This window comes from Musa acuminata, chromosome BXJ2-10, assembly GCF_036884655.1.
Source record: "Musa acuminata AAA Group cultivar baxijiao chromosome BXJ2-10, Cavendish_Baxijiao_AAA, whole genome shotgun sequence".
NCBI classification, from domain to species: domain Eukaryota; kingdom Viridiplantae; phylum Streptophyta; class Magnoliopsida; order Zingiberales; family Musaceae; genus Musa; species Musa acuminata.
Genome location: NC_088347.1, coordinates 20,500,537 through 20,520,206, shown reverse-complemented (window position 1 = coordinate 20,520,206; position 19,670 = coordinate 20,500,537). Strand labels below are relative to the sequence as shown.

Genomic DNA, 19,670 nt, shown 5'->3' with positions numbered 1-19,670 from the left:
AATAAATAAAGAACATACCAAAAAAATAACATAAGTTTTTATGTGATTTGATAATTTTCTATATAAAAAATATTTTTTAATTAAAAAAATAATATAAGAAATCATTCTCATTTAAGTTAACTCACACTCAAGGTTGAAATTCATTACAAACCCTCTCATATAGAAACAAATCCCAATCTCTGATGAGCATCAAAAGTGTTTTATCTTTTTTTTTTTCACCAAAACCTCGAGACTCAAAACAAATCCTAATTCTCTAATGACTCTGTTTGTTTTAATTCATAATTTAAATTTAATTATGACTTTTCATAAAATAGTTAAAACATAATTAAGACTCTTAATATAGTTACTAACCTTAACATGATTGAACTAAGGAATAGTATGTTTGATTAAACTTAAATAAAAATATATCATTTGATCTTTATTTCTAATCAATTTAATAAATACCGACCAATATGTATCGACCCGATCGAACCAATGTAATGAACCACAAGCCTTTTAAGTCCATTATAGCATAAATATTAATTTTCACTTATTTTTTAAAATTTTAAATGAAAACTTATTTGTTGTATAGAAAAATATAAACCGTAATGAAGTTAGAAAGCTTCGAATGGTGATTAAATGGGTAGAAAATTCTTAATAATTTAGGACACCAATAAATTAAAAATAGAGCTCCCAAACAAAATTTCCTATGTTGGTCTTAATTTTAATTAATACTATCGCACACAATAACAAAAAACAAAAACAAAAAGAGAAAGGAATTTAAGAACACAACAAATAGAGTTAATGTCAAATAGGCCCTTTTCGGTTTCGAGGCTTTCACGCCCAAATTGGGGTCCATGCTCGGACCGGACTTGACCCAAACCCAATCGATTGGGACGGGAATAATACTCCTGTTTTAGGGGCATTTACGTCACATCAGGTAAATTTTGGAAACTAGGGTTTTTCGCCGCGCTACTAAATGACGTGTCAACTGCCGCCTTCCCGGATTAGGGTTTTCCACGGAGAGGCGCAGCACCGGAAGCCAGCCGCCTTCCCCGTCGAGGCGCATCAAAGATGGTATTTTTCTCCTTCGATCGTTCTTCCCCATGCGAGTCGTGTCAAATGTCGAGTCGCAACGCAGGTTTTGGTTCTGTATGCGTAGTCAGATGTATAGCGTTCCCATTGCTTCGGTAAAATGCTGGTTTCAGTTCCCATTTTGATACGGTGGGATGAGGTTTTTCTTAGTTGATGGAGCACCGACCGGTGTTAGCAGTTTTGGCCATTGGACTCATTGCATTGATGATAGTGTTATGTTGACTTGTACTGATCAAAATTAGTTCTTGGTTCTTCTGAATCCGTGTTGCTTATCCTTCTCTTGAATGATTGGTTTTGTACACATCGATGCGTTTGCAGCCGAAGCAGATTCACGAGATTAAGGATTTCCTTCTCACCGCGAGAAGGAAGGATGCACGGTCGGTGAGGATAAAGAGGAGAAAGGATGTGGTCAAGTTCAAAGTCCGCTGTGCCAAGTACCTCTACACACTTTGCGTGTTCGACCCCGAGAAGGCAGACAAGCTGAAGCAGTCTCTTCCGCCAGGTTAGATTTGCTATGCTCGTGTGTAATCCTCGTTCGTTTGTTATGAGATCGGCATTGTACTATAAGTGATAAAAGTCTAATTCATGAAAAAAATATGACATTAATTAGGCGATCTCGCATTCAAAGATTATAATTGCCAACATCCTTGTCTGCCATAGCAATGGAGCTCCAGGGTAAAGTCAAGATTCAGTTTCCATGTTCAAGAACATTGCACATGCATCCTGATTTGAGTTTTGTGGTGTCATGATTATTTGCAAGGAACAGTCTGTTGATCTTGATGTTATCAGTAGGCAATATGTGGGCTGCAATTGAGTTAGAAATAGGGTTATACATGCAATGAACTTTAGCTGATTTTGGAACTCTGAGCAACAGCATAAGAACTTTGGACTGAGTTAGAAATAGGGTTATACATTCAATGAACTTTAGCTGATTTTGGAACTCTGAGCAACGGCATAAGAACTTTCGACGGAGTTAGAAATAGGGTTATACATGCAATGAACTTTAGCTGATTTTGGAACTCTGAGCAACTGCATAAGAACTTTGGACGGAGAGCGAACTATTGATGATACCTGGGTTTGATATTTTTTAGGAGTCACTGTTGTAAAACCTCTGTATGTTAAAGGGGAACCCAACACATGAGTCTCCTGTCAATCTGCAATTTGGGGACGATTAATGTGCGGTCTTATCCCCGCATAGAGGAAAGTTGTGTCTGTGCTAAGAGGCATTATGATATCTTCTTTCTTTCCTGTGCTATACATGCCAAATTATGTTATTCATTTATGGCTGACATTAGTCAATTGATAATTAGAAAAAAAGGTATATAATAACATGCTCTGACACAACGAGTTGTGGTGAAAATTTCCAGTGTTTCAGGGAGAAAATGGATTGATATTTGCTGATCATCTGTTTCCATGTTAAGAGTCATTATGATCTCTCTTTTTTTTCGGGGGGCTATGTATACCAAACTAAGCCAACTGGTAATGGCGAAACGAATGAATCACAGTGATAATTTCAGTGTTTTAGAAATAATGCGAATGATATTTGCTTATAAACATTTGTTTCCATGCTAAGAGTCATTATGATCTCTATTTTTTTTATGGGGCTATGCATACCAAACTAAGCTAATCGATAATTGCAAAGGGTATATAGTATGAACTTCTAACGCATTGAATCACAGTGGTAGCTTCCACACTGTTTTACGAAGAAACCGAATTGATGTTTGCTGAATTATTTGATTAAAGTGCAAGTCGATAGTGATCTGATTTGTACAATGTTGCAGGTTTAAGCATCCAGGAAGTCTGAAGACGAAGTTTCAATTTTGCAGTCTGTTGCTTTAGCTTTCAAGCAGAAGCAGTTTGTTTCGACATGTAAGGTTTTAATTCGGTGAATCGCTTCTGTTCCAACTTTGAATGGAATTAGTGCGAGTGTTAGTGCATTCGAAACATAATGAATGATATGATATGTTATGTTCTGATCTTTTTTACTCTTTTACTCTTATATGTTCAGTGAAACAAAGTAGATGTTTGTGATCCTTTTAAACTGATCCAGTGTCCCGAATCGGAATCTTGTTTGGATCAACGACATGCAACTCATGTGACAGGTCACAACGTAATCGATTTGGGAAGGACCCAAAAACCCGTGGAAGACACATCAACCGATTGCGTGCGGAGCAGAGTTATCCAGAGTTGGTGAAGCTTGGGTATAACAATTGCCACCCACCACCCATAACCCATAAATTCATCGGATTTGGTTCAACCACTGACAGTAACTTGGTAGCAATGACGTCTTCATGTTAGATATGGTGTTAGATGTATAGCTTAGGCTCGTCCTTCATCTCGCTCCAGCCACCAGACCACCGATGGAGTTCAGACGGGCAAAGCAGGCCACCGATGCTGAGCAGCTGCTGCTGCCTCGACCGCCGAGGTCCCGCAATGAGCTGCTGCTGCGGCAAGCCTATCTGCGCAGCTACCAGTTCACCGTCAGGGAGAGCTTCAGCGACCGGCTGCGGAGGAACCTGAGGGAGGCCGGCGGGGTCGGGAAGGCGTTCCTTTCCGAGATCGTCGACCAGGTGTTCGACGTGAGGCTCGGGGTGAGGGTGTTGAGGTACTTCCGGTCGAGGTTGCAACGAGCAGCGATGAGTCCTGCGAGGTGCTTCACGCCCCGGAAAAGCTGCTACTCGGGCCAAGTGGCTTGATTTGTTGCAGGGAATTAGTGATGTGGTAGGCCACCAGTGTTGGTCTTTGTGTGTATGTGCGCGTTTCCATGTTCTACTTTTCAGGTCAATATGGGTAGCGAAATCTATCATTACATATTCATAATATTTAGTGGATATATTTAGACTCATTTTATCTTCTCGCATTACTATAGTGGATATTTAGACTCCAAAAACAATAACAAATAAACATTACTCAACTAGAGATATTTGATAAGCGGGTGTTAAGTGGATCTATTATGTGCTCCCATCTAATAAGAAAGATATCAATAATGTTTAGATCAGTCTAACTTAATTGGGATTCATATGCATAAAAAAATGATAATTATGAAGAATTTAAACGTTAATTTGGAACCCTACTATCGACTCTCCTATTTATCTTATAATCGATTTACATAAAAATCAATAAAATTTTCAACTCAAGAAAATTTTATTGATAAGCTTTTAAATAATAAGCTTTTGTATAATGGGTTTAACTCAAGAAAATATTTTGAATAATAAATATTTATCTTTTGTCTCTCCTGAGTGAACTGTCATATATCGAGCCGTTTTTGATACGGGTAAAAATCCATATAACTGTCACAACCGTCGAAAAGGGGCGATGGCTCGATCTCGATTTATATCACCCGAACCATTTGGCTTGTACCTGTCCCTCCATCCCTTGCTGGAAACTAGATTCCAGCCGTTCGATCGTGATCTGACGGATGCTATCTCGGATCAAGTTGCCAACCACGGGCTTCCACGAACCGGAACGCAGCCCGAGGAAACGACGCCGAGGGGGAGGGCCCTCTACGGTAATTTCACTGTAACTCACGCACCGTGCACGTGCTATATAAGGGTTTCGTTGCCGGAGGGTAGAAATCCCTCGTCGCCCCTGACCCGAGAGCAGAGCGCTCTCCCTGTTTCACCGAAATCTCGCCTTCGCCACCCCGCTCCACTCTTCTCCCTCCTCTCGCTGTTGATCTCCGGTCTCCAATGGCAGACTCCTGAGGTTAGGGTTTCTATCCGACCACTTCTTGATGCTTTTTTTTGCCGTCTTCGTTCATTTTTCGATTCGAGACCGGCAAAAAGATCTTTTGATCATCGCAACGGACAAAAGCCGTTGGATTTTATAGTTTTGTAGGGATCGCTGTTTGGTGGGCTACCTCCTGATCGAGGGTTGGTTTTCTTGTTGCTAGGGTTTGGAAATGCGCCCCCCCTTTTGGGTTTTGGCTGGGTTTTGATTGCTCGCGGTGTCACGGGTAGTGCTACGGGGAGTGCTAGCTCCATAGTGGAGGTGGAAGAGCGTTATGGATTCGAAAGGAGATGGCGCAGCGATCACGCCATTGCGGACCAGTGATCGGCTCCGTCAGCGGCCTAAGTATTTTGGCCGGCCTTATTTGTACTACAAGCCTGTGATAAGGAAGAAGATGAAATCTAAGAAGAGGACTGCTGCTTCCCAGATTGCTAAGAAGTTGCTCCGGCCTAGAAACCGCTCTGTTCAGATGCCTCCTTCGGATGTAAGAGATTATGTTTTTGGTAGTTAAGATCTTTCATATTGGAACGTTACATTTCAAATGGACGTAGTTTCCACTTCAATGTTAATGATTGTTTGTGTGGAATTGCGGATAGAAAGTTTTGGTTTTATGACAAACAAAACCTCAAATATGTAGTGTCACCTGGAAACATGGTTTGTCAAACTTCATGTTTTCCTTCTTTATAGTGGTTTATGTTTGTCCGCATGCAGTGGAAAATGATCATAAATGTTAGTGCAAGCACACATCACACACCTCAAAGGGGTGGTGTATGCTGGGTAATCACACATCATAAATGTCAGGGCAAGCACACATCTCATAGAAATTGGTGCATGCATGAAAATGCTTGTCGTTCACATTTTAGTGCACGATTTGAACTTTCAAACTGACCCTAGAAAAGATGAGACTTTTTCACCACAACCCATCAAAACATAAAATTTTCTTTTGGCTTGACCTTCATTAGGAGGATGATGGTCGACATTCGTGTTACATCTTGAAAAGAAAATGTAGTTGCTTGTACTTGATGTTGAATTGCTATATCTGATTTAGAACATGAGCAGTACATATATAATGATAGAAGACATTACACAAGATTCAGAAAACAAACTTGTAAAATGAACTTTCCCTGTTTGCCAAGACTTCTAAGGCATCTTACAGTAATGGTTTTTGTCAGTCATATGATATAGCCAAATATATACAAACTTTGGCTGTCAAATAATAACTACAAAGTGCCAAAATGCAAGTCCAGCATCTTTAATAAGCAATATTGCAATAGAAGGCCTCTTTGGGAATGAAACAATTTTTATTTATTGAAGTCATGGTTCCTTTGGGAACATCCATACTGTCTATAATTTCTTTGTTGCTGATTCTTTTAAACCAACTTTTGTAACGAGCAACAGGATGATATGTGATAAATGGTCATTATTTTCATGCTTTTCATGTGTAGTTACCAGCTTTTTCTCGGTAACCAATTAAGAACCTAAGAGTGAAACAGAGACCCTATGCAGTTAAAACTCTTGATTTGCTAAAATTTGTGATCTGTTTTAAATACACTGTCAACTTACCAGCAATAACAAGATTGTTCTTTTGGTACACTTCTTAATTTCTCTGCCTTGTGGATTTTCTGGATGCATAGGTTATTTCTTTTAACTTAGATTTGCGTAATTGAGGCCAACTTTGTTCGAGTACTTGATGTTTGTTTGAACCTGAGTTCATCTTTCTTTTTGTTGTCTGCATCATGATGCTTGAAATTCTGCTTGCTTCTAGGTTTTGCTATTCTGTTTTCTTAGAGCAGGTGCAGTGCATGTCCTGTCTCTCTTAGTGTATGGATAAATTATGTTCTAGTTGAACTGTTCATCTTCCATCTCTTTTCTCAAAGCATGTGTGGTATGGTTCTGCCTCTCTTTAGTTGATAGATATATTCTAGTTTTAATCCTTTCTGGGTAAGCATGGTAGTAGAATGCTGTCTTCGCAAATGGTTCAGTTTTTTGTGCTATGGTGATTGATTTATTTTGTGAATCATTGGGGTTGCCTTTTTTCTTGTGGTTCTTGCTCCTCCAGGTTCAAGGATTTAATTGCTGTAGCTACAATATTAAGTTCTTTAGCTTGAGTCCCTTGAATCATTAATCCTTGATGTTTGGTGGTTATATTTATTGTTATGTCAAACCACAAAAGAGGGAAAAATTTATTGAAATGATTCCCAGAAAATTTTAGATATGTTTTGTGCAGCAGTCTGCTTGCTTTTAACATTATGTCATACGTATTCTGCTTATAATGGTTTTCTTAACACAACACCTTCTCTTTGTTTGATCAAGCATATTTCTGGTTCTCTGTCTGCTTATTCTTTGTGTAGTCTGTTGCAACAAACTTACGCCGCTCTACGAGAAAAAGAAAGATGTCAATAAACCTGGAAGACTATGAGACAGACACTTCAGGAACAGAAGATGATGATTTAATGGTATGTTTATAACCTTGCTTGTATGCATAATCTTTACACAACTCAGTGATTAGCATGGTGCCACAGGAGTTTAAACTGTGTAATTCCTGTTTTTTTTTATTTATTTTGTATTTTGATGCTAGTTCTTTTTCAGACTCCCAGGTATCGTTCTTCAAGAAACAAGGCAGAGAACAATGTTAGCCATGATGAAGTATTGGGTCCGAGGAATAAAAAGATCACAAATACTAATTCCCTTCCACGCCGTGAGGGTTTACGTCCTAGAAGATTGTTGAGTGGGGGAAGAGCACAACTATATCAAGAATCAGAAGAAGACCAGGAGAGCTCTGAAGAGCAGGCTGCCCAAGATGAGACTGAAAATGGTAATGATGCAGAGGAGGATATTGGAAATGAAGAGGATGGTGATGGGGGAGATGAAGTAGCAGAAGATGGGGATGATGAAGATGGTGAAGAAGAGCAAGAAGGAAGGAGACGATATGACTTACGGAACCGTGCTGAGGTTCGTAGACTATCAAGTGAAAAGGATGGACAACAGAGACCCCGATCCCCTCGTAGAGTACTTCATCATGGAATGGGCTCCAAAAGCAATAGATATCTAAGAAGAGGTGGATCTCGGGTACATAGACGACATCGTTTGTCATTACCCGATGATTCTGATGACTCTCTTCTAGTGGATGAAATGGATCAAGGTCCCTCTATTCCTTGGACACGAAATGGAAGTAGAAGTGGGACACCGTGGCTCTTAGGTGGTCTAGACATGCATGGTGCAACAGCATGGGGACTAAATGTTGCTGCATCTGGATGGGGTTTTCAGGGTGACAATATTGCTTCTCTAACTACAGGTGTTCAAACCGCCGGGCCAAGTTCAAAGGGAGGGGCAGACATTCAGCCATTGCAAGTTGATGAAAGTGTGAGCTTTGAAGATATAGGAGGTCTATCAGAGTATATTGATGCATTAAAGGAAATGGTATTCTTTCCCTTACTGTATCCTGATTTCTTTGCCAAATATCACATAACTCCTCCAAGAGGAGTGTTGCTTTGTGGTCCTCCTGGCACTGGGAAAACATTAATAGCTAGGGCATTAGCATGTGCTGCTTCAAAGGCTGGTCAGAAGGTTAGCTTTTACATGCGTAAGGGAGCTGATGTTCTCAGTAAATGGGTTGGAGAGGCTGAAAGACAGTTAAAACTGCTTTTTGAAGAAGCTCAAAGAAATCAGCCATCAATTATCTTCTTTGATGAGATAGATGGCCTTGCGCCAGTTAGATCTAGCAAACAAGAGCAGATTCACAATTCTATTGTTTCAACGTTACTTGCTTTGATGGATGGACTTGATTCTCGTGGACAGGTGGTCCTGATAGGTGCAACCAATAGAATTGATGCCATTGACGGGGCTTTGCGTCGCCCTGGGCGTTTTGACCGGGAGTTTGTTTTTCCTTTACCTGGTTATGAGGCACGTGCTGAAATATTGAACATTCATACACGCAAATGGAAGGAACCCCCATCAAAAGAACTAAAGATGGAACTTGCAGCTAATTGTGTGGGATATTGTGGAGCGGATCTGAAATCTCTATGCACAGAAGCTGCCATCCGTGCTTTTCGTGAGAAGTACCCTCAGGTGTATACTAGCGATGACAAGTTTGTCATTGATGTTGATTCGATTAGGGTCGAGAAACATCACTTCTTAGAGGCCATGTCTACGATTACTCCTGCTGCTCATAGGGGATCTATTGTGCACTCCAGGCCTCTGTCTTCAGTTGTTGCTCCATGTTTGCAGAGACATCTGCAGAAAATAATGGAACACATATCCGATATTTTTCCTTGCCTTTCAGCTGTAGATGTCAGCAGGCTGTCTGTTCTTTCGTATAGCTCTGCACTTCCTCTTGTTTATAGGCCTCGCCTTCTGATATATGGAGATGAAAATGCTGGATTGGTATGAATCTTATAATTTTCTAATATTTTGACAGATATGTTTTGATGGGTGCTGTGGTTAAAGCTTTTTTAGCTCGACAGGACCATGTTGGGCCTGCTGTCCTTCATGAATTGGAGAAGTTTCCTGTTCACTCGCTTGGGCTTCCATCTCTTCTATCTGATCCTAGTGCAAAGACACCAGAAGAGGCTTTGGTGCATATATTTGGTGAAGCAAGAAGAACTACTCCTTCTATACTCTACCTACCTCAGTTCCATATTTGGTGGGAGACAGTGAGTGCACAAATTAATAATATAGTTTTGCAAGATGAATTTTTGCTGATTTGCTGAATAGGATTAAGATGCATAACCATGTAACTTGTTCACTTCTACAGGCACATGAACAGCTTAAGGCTGTTTTGATGTCTCTCTTGGAGGAATTGCCTTCCAATCTTCCAATTTTACTTGTAGGAACATCGTCAGTGTCCTTGAGCAAAATGGATGAAGACTCTACTTCCATCTTTGCTCTCCGTAATGTGTATGCTTCCTCATCCTTAGAATAAACCTTTTCTTTTCTACTTATTTTGTGCATTAGTAAGACTTCAGCTGAAATGGTTGGTGTACTCGGATCCTCAAGTATAGAGAGTAAAAACAGAAGGCCTAATGTCTCCATGTCTTCTTTTACAAATAAAATGCAAAGTTGTTGCACTACCTTGCCCATTGATGATTTCAAGCAAGAATAGCAACAGTCAGCTACTTTGGTTTTTCAGCAGGAATATCATGAAATAGAGAAAGAGTTGCTAATAACTGACTAACGTTAAAATAATTTAAGCATTTTAATTTTCTGTCTATTTTAAATTGTCTGTGGTTCATCAACAAGATACAAGCAGCCAAGTTGCCAACAACTTTTACTGGAAGACAATCAGGGAGTTTCCCTATGGAAAGCAAATGAATTTAGGGAAAATTAACAATATTTTGTAGTGCTTGGATAACTCGATATATTAACAACTAAGCATCACCATATTTTGTGGTGCTACATTCACCTTCTAAAAGGAAGTGATCGACAATTTCTTCTGGGATGTGATGGAATTCACTTGCATGATCTGAAGTATAGCCAGTGATTTAAATAGGCGCTCGGGCGAGGTGAGGTGAGGCCCGAGCGCCTCGTGTGTGGACCAGGTGGCATGCTTCAATGAGGTGTCGCTTGGGCGCTTGCTCGAACCTACGCGTCGGGTGCTTTGAGCGAGCACCCGGTTTAAATAAGCGAACCGAACCAGACTTTTAAGTCTGGTTCGATTCAATAACGCAGTTTCTTACCTCACCCTTCATGCCTGCCCGACCTCAAGCCAACCCTAGCAATGCTTCTGCCTCCACCCCTGATGCTTTCTGTCATTGCCTCCGCCGCAAACGTAGTGGACCGAGCCTTCCTCTGTCGTCGATGAACGAGTCTGACGACCTAGCAAGAGGCCATAGCTTCCTTCCATTGTTGCTCCGTGTGCAGTTCCTTCCACTATCGACGGAGAGGACTGCAGGTTCCTTCGCCATTGACGGATGCCCTCTGGAGCTTCCGCCGCTGCTGCTGCTGCGGTCTGCATCTTCTGTCGTTGCCGCTGCTGCTGTTTGCAGCTTCCGCTGCTGTCGCTGCTGTCGTCCACAACTTCCGTCACTACCGCTGCTGCTGTCCGCAGTTTCCATCATTGTTGCTGTTGCTGTCCGCATCTTCCATCGCCGCCGCCGCCGCTGTCCGCAGCTTCCGCTGTTGCCGTTTGCTGTGCTGCCATAGCTGTCATAAACTAATCCTCTGCCGTTGCTACTGTCAGCTTCTCATTGTAACCTTCTCATCGTTGTCGTTGCCACTTTCCGTTGGTTTCCACGGTCAATGACCCTTTTATCCCCCCATGTTATTGTTAACAGTTGTTTTCTCCCCCTTTAACTATAATATACCGTTAATAGTATATATTTAATTTAATATCATATTTTTATTTAAATAATTATTTTTTAATTATATTATATTTTTTATATTTTAATATTTCAGAGCGCCTCGGCCATCTTAGGATCTTGGCACCTTTTGATGCCTAACGCTTTTTAAATCATTGAGTATAACATATTAATGTAGATGAAAGACCTTATAATATGTTTGAGATAAATATTGTGAAACTATATATGAAATATCTGGATACATTTTTCCAGTATTTATGGCCTTTGGTGACCTTGTTTTGCTCTAGACACTAATGGTAAGACGGCAAATTCTTGTCTTATTGATTGTTGCCTGAAGTATATTCATTGAATGAAGAATTTTTAATTTGTTGAGGCCTGGTTGATTCTTTTTTTTTTTTCCAACATTTTAAATATTGTCAAGATCTTGAGGGTCTCATTAACTGTATATGGTGTTTGGTTCGATTGGATCATGGATTAGTTTGAGGATCTTGAGAATCTTCTTGATCTAAAAGATTTAAAGTTTCAGAGTATTATAAACAGAGACATGCCATTTAATGATTAGATGATTGTAGAATGAAAAATGTTCATGTAAGCCATAATTTTTTCAACCAGTTAGTTCCTTATATGTTCATACAGGTAGCAGTGTTTGGTAGGTGTGGTGCAATTGAGGTTCTTTTTTCTTCCTTCTGTCTATGTAGGGAGGAGATGCCAGTCTTGTTTGTGGTTGTTAGTTGTGAAGCCGTAAGGTGACAATGGTTGTCCTGGAGGCAACATAACTGGGAGGTTGGTCACAGCAATGGGTGACATAAAGGGAAAATGTGGGCAATTTTGTGGTTAGGGAAAAATGGTTGTCAAGTTTTAGCTATTGATGACATCATGACATGAGGGGTTTTGTATGTTACTGGCACTATAAGATTGTTATGCTCCCTATAATATTGGTCCAAGCATATGCAAAATAGTTAGCAGCTGCACAACAGCAGTTGACGATGAAAAAATCATGCTTTTCTTGACCAGCAAAAACAATTCATTTTGCTTCATGAGATGATGAACCCCCAATCCTTAATAGTTAGAAATTAAATTATCCAAACTTTTCCAAGATAAAAGAATTTTGAAATTAAATAAATTTGCTTTATTTTGCTGGCCTCTTTATGTTGCTTAATGTTTGCTTTTAATTATCTAAATTAGGATTTCTGGCTATTAACTCAATTGAATATAGAGTCTTGATATTTTGTTAACACCCAACTAAAAAGAAATTTTGCCATCTCTTCAGACACTGCTAGATCACCTTTAGTCTACATAAAACTTTTTTGGAGCTAGTTTGATTGATTTTGCTTCACAATGAAATAATGAATTGCAGTTTGTATTAGTTTACCTTCTCGAAAGAACAGCAGAAAGTTGGAAGTTTGATTAGTTCCTGGTTTACATTTCTTTTTAACAGTGTTTGGATTGGGTAAACAACAGTAAAATTTGAAAAAAATATTGAAAAAAATGAAGTTTTAGTGGAATCATCCTGTATTACCTGTCTCGTGAAAACTGCCATGACTTCCTAAACTGGGGCTCTGAGTGAATTTCAGATCTGGAGCAGTTGATCCCAATCTGGCTAAAAACACAACATCTTTCAAACATGTCTAAAAACCTATCTGAAGCTTCTTGACTTTGTTTTAGTTATTTTGTTTGTACACTGATCTTAAATAAATAAGTTACTGTCTGGAGACACTCTTTTTATTTGCTCATAATCACATAAGAAAATATATAGGCAGAGATAAATTATAAGTGAAATATGGCAATCCTTAATGATTGATTTTTCTTTTATTATTCTTAATTCTATTTTGTTTCATTGGATTCAATGTATTTAACTAAAATTTTTTTTGCTCAATTGCAGAGTTTATCCTATGAATGTGGATGTTGTTATTTGTGCAAACAGGACTCATTGAATTAAAAATGGATTTTAACATGATGCAATATGTTATCGGAACAAAATCTGAGGACTTTTTCCTGAGATTGTGCATATGTTCCTTGTCCAGAAAAAAAAAAATCTGTGTGGATTTGTCAACTAATTGAGAAATTTCTTTTATTAGGTATCAAGTGGATAAACCGACTGCAGATGACAGGTCACAATTTTTGGGGAAACTGGTCGAAGCTGTCTTATCTATGCAAGTTGATGAGTCAACGAATAAATTGGAAGAAATGACATCTCTTCCTGAACTCCCCAAGGCCCCAAAGGAAGTTAGTGGTCCAAAAGCTTCAGAACTCAAGGCAAAAGCAGAGGCTGAGCAACATGCCCTTCGTCGGCTGCGGATGTGTCTCCGGGATGTTTGCAATAGGTTTGTCTCTTAATTTCTTATTATGAAGTACTTGGTAATTTGTCTTTGGGACAAGCATTGCACTATCATGGAAAAAGAACTATAGAGTGATTTTGACATTTTTAAGCTGCAGGGTACACTAAAAGTCTAAAACCATTTAATAATTTCACAAAACAGGTACATGGTTTACTAAGCCTGATCAGGTGCCTAGGCACGTGGGAATGGTCTAATAACCAGCACCACTGCATGTTGTATCCAATTTCCATCAATACTTTAAATTTGTTACATAACCTGATGAAATGCTGTGCATATCGGATATAATAGACAAGGATTTAGTTACTGCTATTTTTGGTCCATAATTTTTCACTTTACATCAAGTTATATAATGCAAGGAATGACCTGTGTCTGGGAACTATTAGGCAAAGGCTTAATTATTGCTGTTCGGTGGCATGTAGTCATTGACCATGATGTGGCCTCATACCATGTTGATGCCAATCCCATGCAAGTAACCAGCCCACTGTTAATAAATGAGCATGAGCTGGATACAGCTTCATTCTTATTGCAGGCATATTACTGGCATTGCATGACTTTTTACATGGCCTTGCATTAATGAAATCGTTATGTGCCTGCAGGCTTCTCTATGATAAGCGATTCAGTGTGTTTCATTATCCAGTCTTGGATGAGGATGCACCTGACTATCGTTCTATCATTCATAATCCCATGGATGTGGCCACTTTGTTACAGCATGTTGATTGTGGGCAATATCTCACTCTTGCAGCATTCTTACGAGATATTGACCTTATTGTGGCTAATGCTAAGGTATCCACTTTTAGAATGTATTTTTTTTCCTTTATTAACTTGATTTTTTATTCCACTTAGTATATTATCTGGATTTGAAATTCAGAAAGAATGATATCTGATTCTGAACTTTCCCATGGGATATCTACTTGCATTAATGTTTTCCACGTTTCCAATTGTGAATGAGTTAGGAGCTTGATAAATTTGCATTCAGTTTTGATGCTTACTATTTATATAGGCATATAATGGAGATGACTACAATGGAGCCAGAATTGTTAGCAGAGCTTATGAGCTTCGAGATGTGGTATTTTGCTATTATTCGTATTAATTGTGCTAAGCAATCAGATATCTCATTGATATTGTTAATTTTCTTGCTAAATTATTCTTCTCCTGTTTAGGTGCAAGGTATGTTGTCACAGATGGACCCAGCTCTAGTCTCATTTTGTGACAAAATTGCAGTGCAAGGTGGTCCGCTGCACTTGGCAGATGATATGGAAGAGTTGAATATTCCAGCAGCACCTGTTGTTCAACTTGCTTCTGTTACTAGAACAAGTGCCCGACTTCGGAACGTTCAGCCAGATGTAAATCTGGCACAAAGTTATGAAGCATTGAGGCGGCCAAAGAAAAATGCCGACCACGACCCAGGTATCTGGATCGTGTTATTTGTTCTTGATGAATTAGAACTATATCCTCTAGAAAATGATTATTATTTTATTGATTTCTTGTTCCATTGTGCTTGTATTTCATACTTGGATGAGAAAGATTACTTGAAAGAAACTTGATGACATTCCTCTAAGTGTTAAAGTGCTTTATTAGTGGAAAATAATATATCGTTGGCATTTCTTGCACCATTTAGTTCTGAGGATCTAGGAGGTTATATGGGGTTGAAGCTTTGGTCTAAACAAAAGGGTTCTGACATTTAAGATCAGAATCGTTGGGGGGGGGGGGATGAGGGATTCTTCACTTATGTTTTACGGAGCTGAAAATTTGTTAATTTTCTGTTCTCTTCTCAATCTATGTTGAGCTCATATATGCTTGAATTTCTCAAGGTCTCTTTCATTGTCAACATATCAGGCCTGGGCATCATGTTGGTTGGACTAGATTAAGGCAGGGCCGATCGACCACAATATTTATGATCACTAGCTAAACCCAGGTTAGCTGAAGTGAGGATTCGAGTCAAGGGGTTGGGAGAGGCAGAGGTAGGAGGGCAAAGAGGAGATCAGCTAGAGGTAAACAGAGAGGGTGTGAGCTCTGTAAAGAGATTATAGTGGTTCAGAATTAAGAGAGTAAACTGGGGAGGGAGTTTTGCAAAGAGTGATAGAGTCGGACCAATTCAATTTTCTCACATCTCAAGCTATGAAGAAACAACAAGAAATGACATTGGGAGAACAAATGTTTGACTTCCTGGTTGAGGACATAGTTGATAAGTTTTATCGGTGAGCCTTCTTTAATAGCACGTGTTTTAAGTAAGGTTTCTGAGATATTCTCGCACCTCATCCCCGCTTTCTAGTCCTCTCTATTTTTTTCCCTCTATCTCGCTCCACTATTCCACCCTCTTTCCTACTTCCGTTTTTGTCGACCTATCTCCATCTCCTCGCTAGTCCTTTTACCTCTGCACTACTCTTCAACATCGTATATGCTCTCTTCATCATTTCCTCATCATTTCCATGATACCATTATACTATATATTCTATATTATTTAACATTAGTGTGTGACCCATGCCATGTCATGTAGTTGTGGGCCTTAAGTGGGTCAGACTATGTCAACTTGTGGGCCTCCGAACACTCCAGCCTGTGGATCATGCTGGCACAAAGTTTACATCTACCTCTGGGACCCTGCTAAGCATATCAAACAAAGCCAACACAAGCCATTGTACCTCCATTTTCAGGGCCATGCCATGACAGCTTGTGGGCCTTCGACAACACTAGCTAGTTTACCACTACTAATTCCTCATCTCCTTCACCACCCTAGGGGGTTTAGTGCACTTGTTCGTTATAATAGCTTGTTTCATTCATTAACATAACTCTTGTATTGTTTCCAATAAGTTACGAATTTGTGATTGGTTTGGTTTGTAAGATACTTATATGGAAGTCTGCCAATAAGTTCATTATAAATCTTGATCAACTTCCAGTTCTGTACTTAAAGAGTACAGAACCTATTTGCCTTTTGTATTCTTGACAACTGTGTCCTGCTGCTCCCCCCTTGGCAGCAACTGGTATCAACGTTCAGAATGATGAGGAATTTATTTAGCTATATTAAATGTTATTCACTTCTCAAGTTATTCTGCTTCCTTTTAACATAAATGAAGGACGATTGAGCATGAAATTATAGTTCATCGTATGGTATTGACACTGCAATTTGTGCTTCTTGTATTGGCAGGCTCTGGCAGGGATGAAAGAGCTCCTGTCGAACCTGATTCCACGACGGTCAGTTCTTATCCAGGACTCCAAGATCCTCCCGATACAAATGGTCCATCGGGAGGACCAGAAGACCACTCCAACACTGGACTACCAGAATCATCGGAAGTAGCCTCCAGTCCACCGGCAAATGAAAACATCGTTGATGCAGTGATGACTGATACCGACATCTCCAAGCAAATAGACTCTGTGAAGCAACATTTCATGGAGCGAACTGGGGGTTACGGCGTGCCACAGCTTGAGCGGCTCTATGCCCGAGTAATTAAAGGTGTGATGGCGATCGGAGGTGAACGTAGAGAAGAAGATCGTAGGCTATTGGTTTTAGGGCATCTCTTGAAATTTGTCGAGGATGATGAAATTTTTTGAAGTAATAAGCTCCTTTGTTTTTAGCCCTTGTACATCGAGTTATTCATCAATATTTTTGACCGCTATTTTTCTTTTATAATATGTTTGAAGTGTGCAGCATGAGCATACGGAGATGTTCCTAAGTCCCATGAAATCTTCAACGCCGACTCGATGCCTGGCTGACCAAATCCCGAAGCAATTTTGACTCTTTATGTGTAGTAGCTCACAGTTTCTCACTTTATTGGATAACAAGTAATGCTATTGGATAACAAGTAATGCAGGGTGAATAAATAACGTGGATGACATTTCATCCTTCTTCATCAGCTCAACATCAGTTCGGTCCAAGAAATCAACTTAGGTTGACATAACTCAGGGCGACAACATAGCTCGATTCAAGTCAAGTCGATAAGTTCATTCTCAAACTAACCAAAACACTTCTACAACTCAGCCTTTAATTCCATATATTCGAGTCAAGTCGATAAGTTCATGCTCAAACCAACTAACCTTTAATTCCATGTATTCTAATATTCTACTAACTCAACTAATGTGGGATCAATTAGTCTTACCACCATTGTAGAATCACTCCAAAATAAACACATTGCCACTAAATAAAAAATATTGACGGATGTCTCAAGATAACCTTTTTTTTTTTTTTTTTTTTTTCTATATTAGCTTGTTTGTCTTGTCACATCACGATGTGTTATCCTGAAAGTTGATCATACAAACTGGTTAGGACGATTGAAGTAATTGTTTAGAGGCCTGAAGATGTGGTCTAATCGTCTCTATGGTAATAGTTTTGATCGCAAAGTTAGCACCACTGACTAGATGACAGGTGGTATGGCATAATCACATCGGCAATGACGATTTTGACTGTTGAGATGACTAATCACGGATAGTGATGTGGTGTGACCACCTCTAGGTTGGCAACTCCGAGCCACCGAGGTAGCTAAATACTATCGAGGTGTTTGATGACATGATTGATGACGTTATAGATAAAATATCGTTGATCGTTATTGTAACATCCCATTAGTCCCACATCAGAAGTGGGTAATGTGTATGATTGACTTATATGGGTCTGATGAGTGTATTATGTTAACTTTTGCATAATCATTTTGGTCCGTGGTTGAAGGACCAAAATGAAGTTATTGGCCAGTTGACTAATTAAACTCGGGTCGTGACAGTTACGATACCAAGTTTATATGTCGACAAGTGGATCAAAGGAGAGAGAGTTCAAATAAAAGAGCAACAGGATACAAGTAAAGAACAATGAGATAGGCTTGATTTAGATTGGCATAGATGAATCGAATTGAACAACCAATAAATGACTACTACCTACGTTAATGCCATATTTTCGTATGTATATTAATAAACACAAATGATTTAATGTCATATTTTCGTGTGTGTATTAATAAACACAAATGATTTATCATGTATATTGAGTCTAGTAGTTGGCTTGGGGTGAGATCAATAAAGTTTTATTGTATATCCAATTTTTTTTATTGAGCTGTCAAATAATTTTTTTTATTAATTATTATTACTAGGACATCGGAACTACATATATAGTTATAGTGATTATCGTGGTTGAAGTAATTTTCTAAGTTGTTTGGGTTAAGATTATCATCGTAGAGAGTTGATAATGTAATGGAGGATGATAGCCCTCTATGTTATATATGTGTTTAATATAGAATTGAAAAATAGATTGTGAAAGAGATGAATTTTATTCATTGAGGGAATAAGTATTTATACAAGTTTTTGTTAGAGCTAGCCCCAGGAAATTTACCACAAGGAAAATTTTGGCAACCCAACAAAGTCAATAAAGCGGAAGAATAAAAGAAGCGATAAGAACACCAGATTTACGTGGTTCGGTTAATTGACTTTGACCTACATCCACGGACGAAAGAAGATGTTCCTAGGCCATAAAACACCCGAAAATACTAAACAAGAAAAACCCAAAGTATAAGTCCAAACTATTTAACTAAGTGTGGATTTAAACCAAAGTAAATAATTAGGATTTCTTATGGTGCCTCTTGTGGTGTCTCTTGTGGTGCATCTTGTGGTGCCACTTGTGGTGCATCTAACTTCAAAACCCAGGCCCTTATTTATAGTTCCAATAGGAGATAATAAGCCTAGTTTTCCCGATGTGGGACTATGGGACTTGCCAAGCAATCACCAACAATGAACACCAACCAAGTCCAAGCACTGCTTGAACTTGTAAACTGGAAGAGGCTTCGTAAGCATATCAGTTAGATTGTCCTTCATATGAATTTTCTGAACAAGGACCTTTCCCTTAGCAATAGTATCCCATTTGCATCCAACAATTTTCTTACTAGAAGGCGGCTTCACAAGCTCCCAAGTTCTATTCTGATGGAGAGATTCAATTTCTTTATTCATCACAATCAACCACTTAGCGGAATTATCACAAGAAACTGCATCTGAGTAGGAAGTAGGCTTACCAACTTTACTTGTCTCTTCTGCAACAGATAAAGCATATGTAACCAAATTTGCATATCTTTGTGGTGGTCGAATATCTCTCCGTGGTCTATTCTTGGCTATGGAATATTGCTCTTCCTCTGGATCATCTGCGTTAGTAGACTCGGGACCACCTACTGACATTCTTTGAGTAGAAGAGTTCGACTTAAAAGAATCTGAACTACCAATCTCAAGCTCCACCTGCTTCTGCACACTATCATTTGTACAACTAGTAGAA

At 39.2% G+C, this 19,670-nt stretch overlaps 2 protein-coding genes across 4 annotated transcripts; both read left to right on the top strand.

The window, feature by feature from the left end:
* The first annotated feature begins 956 nt into the window (after positions 1-956).
* On the top strand, positions 957-3,907 carry LOC135625894 (large ribosomal subunit protein eL38z/eL38y-like). 3 transcript variants are annotated; one of them, XR_010492196.1, is made up of 4 exons: positions 957-1,056; positions 1,393-1,576; positions 2,856-2,943; positions 3,177-3,907. XR_010492196.1 is itself a non-coding variant. In XM_065131018.1 (3 exons), exons 1-3 carry the CDS (start codon positions 1,054-1,056, stop codon positions 2,876-2,878), a joined length of 210 nt encoding a protein of 69 aa, XP_064987090.1. In that variant the 5' UTR covers positions 957-1,053; the 3' UTR covers positions 2,879-3,047. The 3 variants fall into 3 exon arrangements, 1 of the variants encoding a protein (XP_064987090.1); XR_010492195.1 differs by having other exon boundaries at positions 3,083-3,907; XM_065131018.1 differs by lacking the exon at positions 3,177-3,907 and having other exon boundaries at positions 2,856-3,047.
* A 740-nt stretch (positions 3,908-4,647) lies between these two features.
* On the top strand, positions 4,648-17,007 carry LOC135624423 (ATPase family AAA domain-containing protein At1g05910-like). Its single transcript, XM_065128016.1, has 11 exons — positions 4,648-4,779; positions 4,967-5,287; positions 7,155-7,259; positions 7,393-9,186; positions 9,267-9,455; positions 9,557-9,699; positions 13,178-13,423; positions 14,035-14,221; positions 14,439-14,504; positions 14,599-14,845; positions 16,581-17,007. The coding sequence occupies exons 2-11, from the start codon at positions 5,078-5,080 to the stop codon at positions 16,982-16,984; spliced, it is 3,591 nt and encodes a 1,196-aa protein (XP_064984088.1). The 5' UTR covers positions 4,648-4,779; positions 4,967-5,077; the 3' UTR covers positions 16,985-17,007.
* Positions 17,008-19,670: the final 2,663 nt, after the last annotated feature.

Excerpts from the sequence above, each read along its gene's own strand:
- LOC135624423 (XM_065128016.1), top strand. The coding sequence starts at position 5,078 with ATGGATTCGAAAGGAGATGGCGCAGCGATCACGCCATTGCGGACCAGT. Across the intron at positions 9,700-13,177 it reads ATCTTTGCTCTCCGTAATGT|GTATCAAGTGGATAAACCGA; the intron begins GTATGCTTCCTC and ends TTCTTTTATTAG. Across the intron at positions 14,222-14,438 it reads TTATTGTGGCTAATGCTAAG|GCATATAATGGAGATGACTA; the intron begins GTATCCACTTTT and ends CTATTTATATAG.
- LOC135625894 (XM_065131018.1), top strand. Across the intron at positions 1,577-2,855 it reads GAAGCAGTCTCTTCCGCCAG|GTTTAAGCATCCAGGAAGTC; the intron begins GTTAGATTTGCT and ends ACAATGTTGCAG.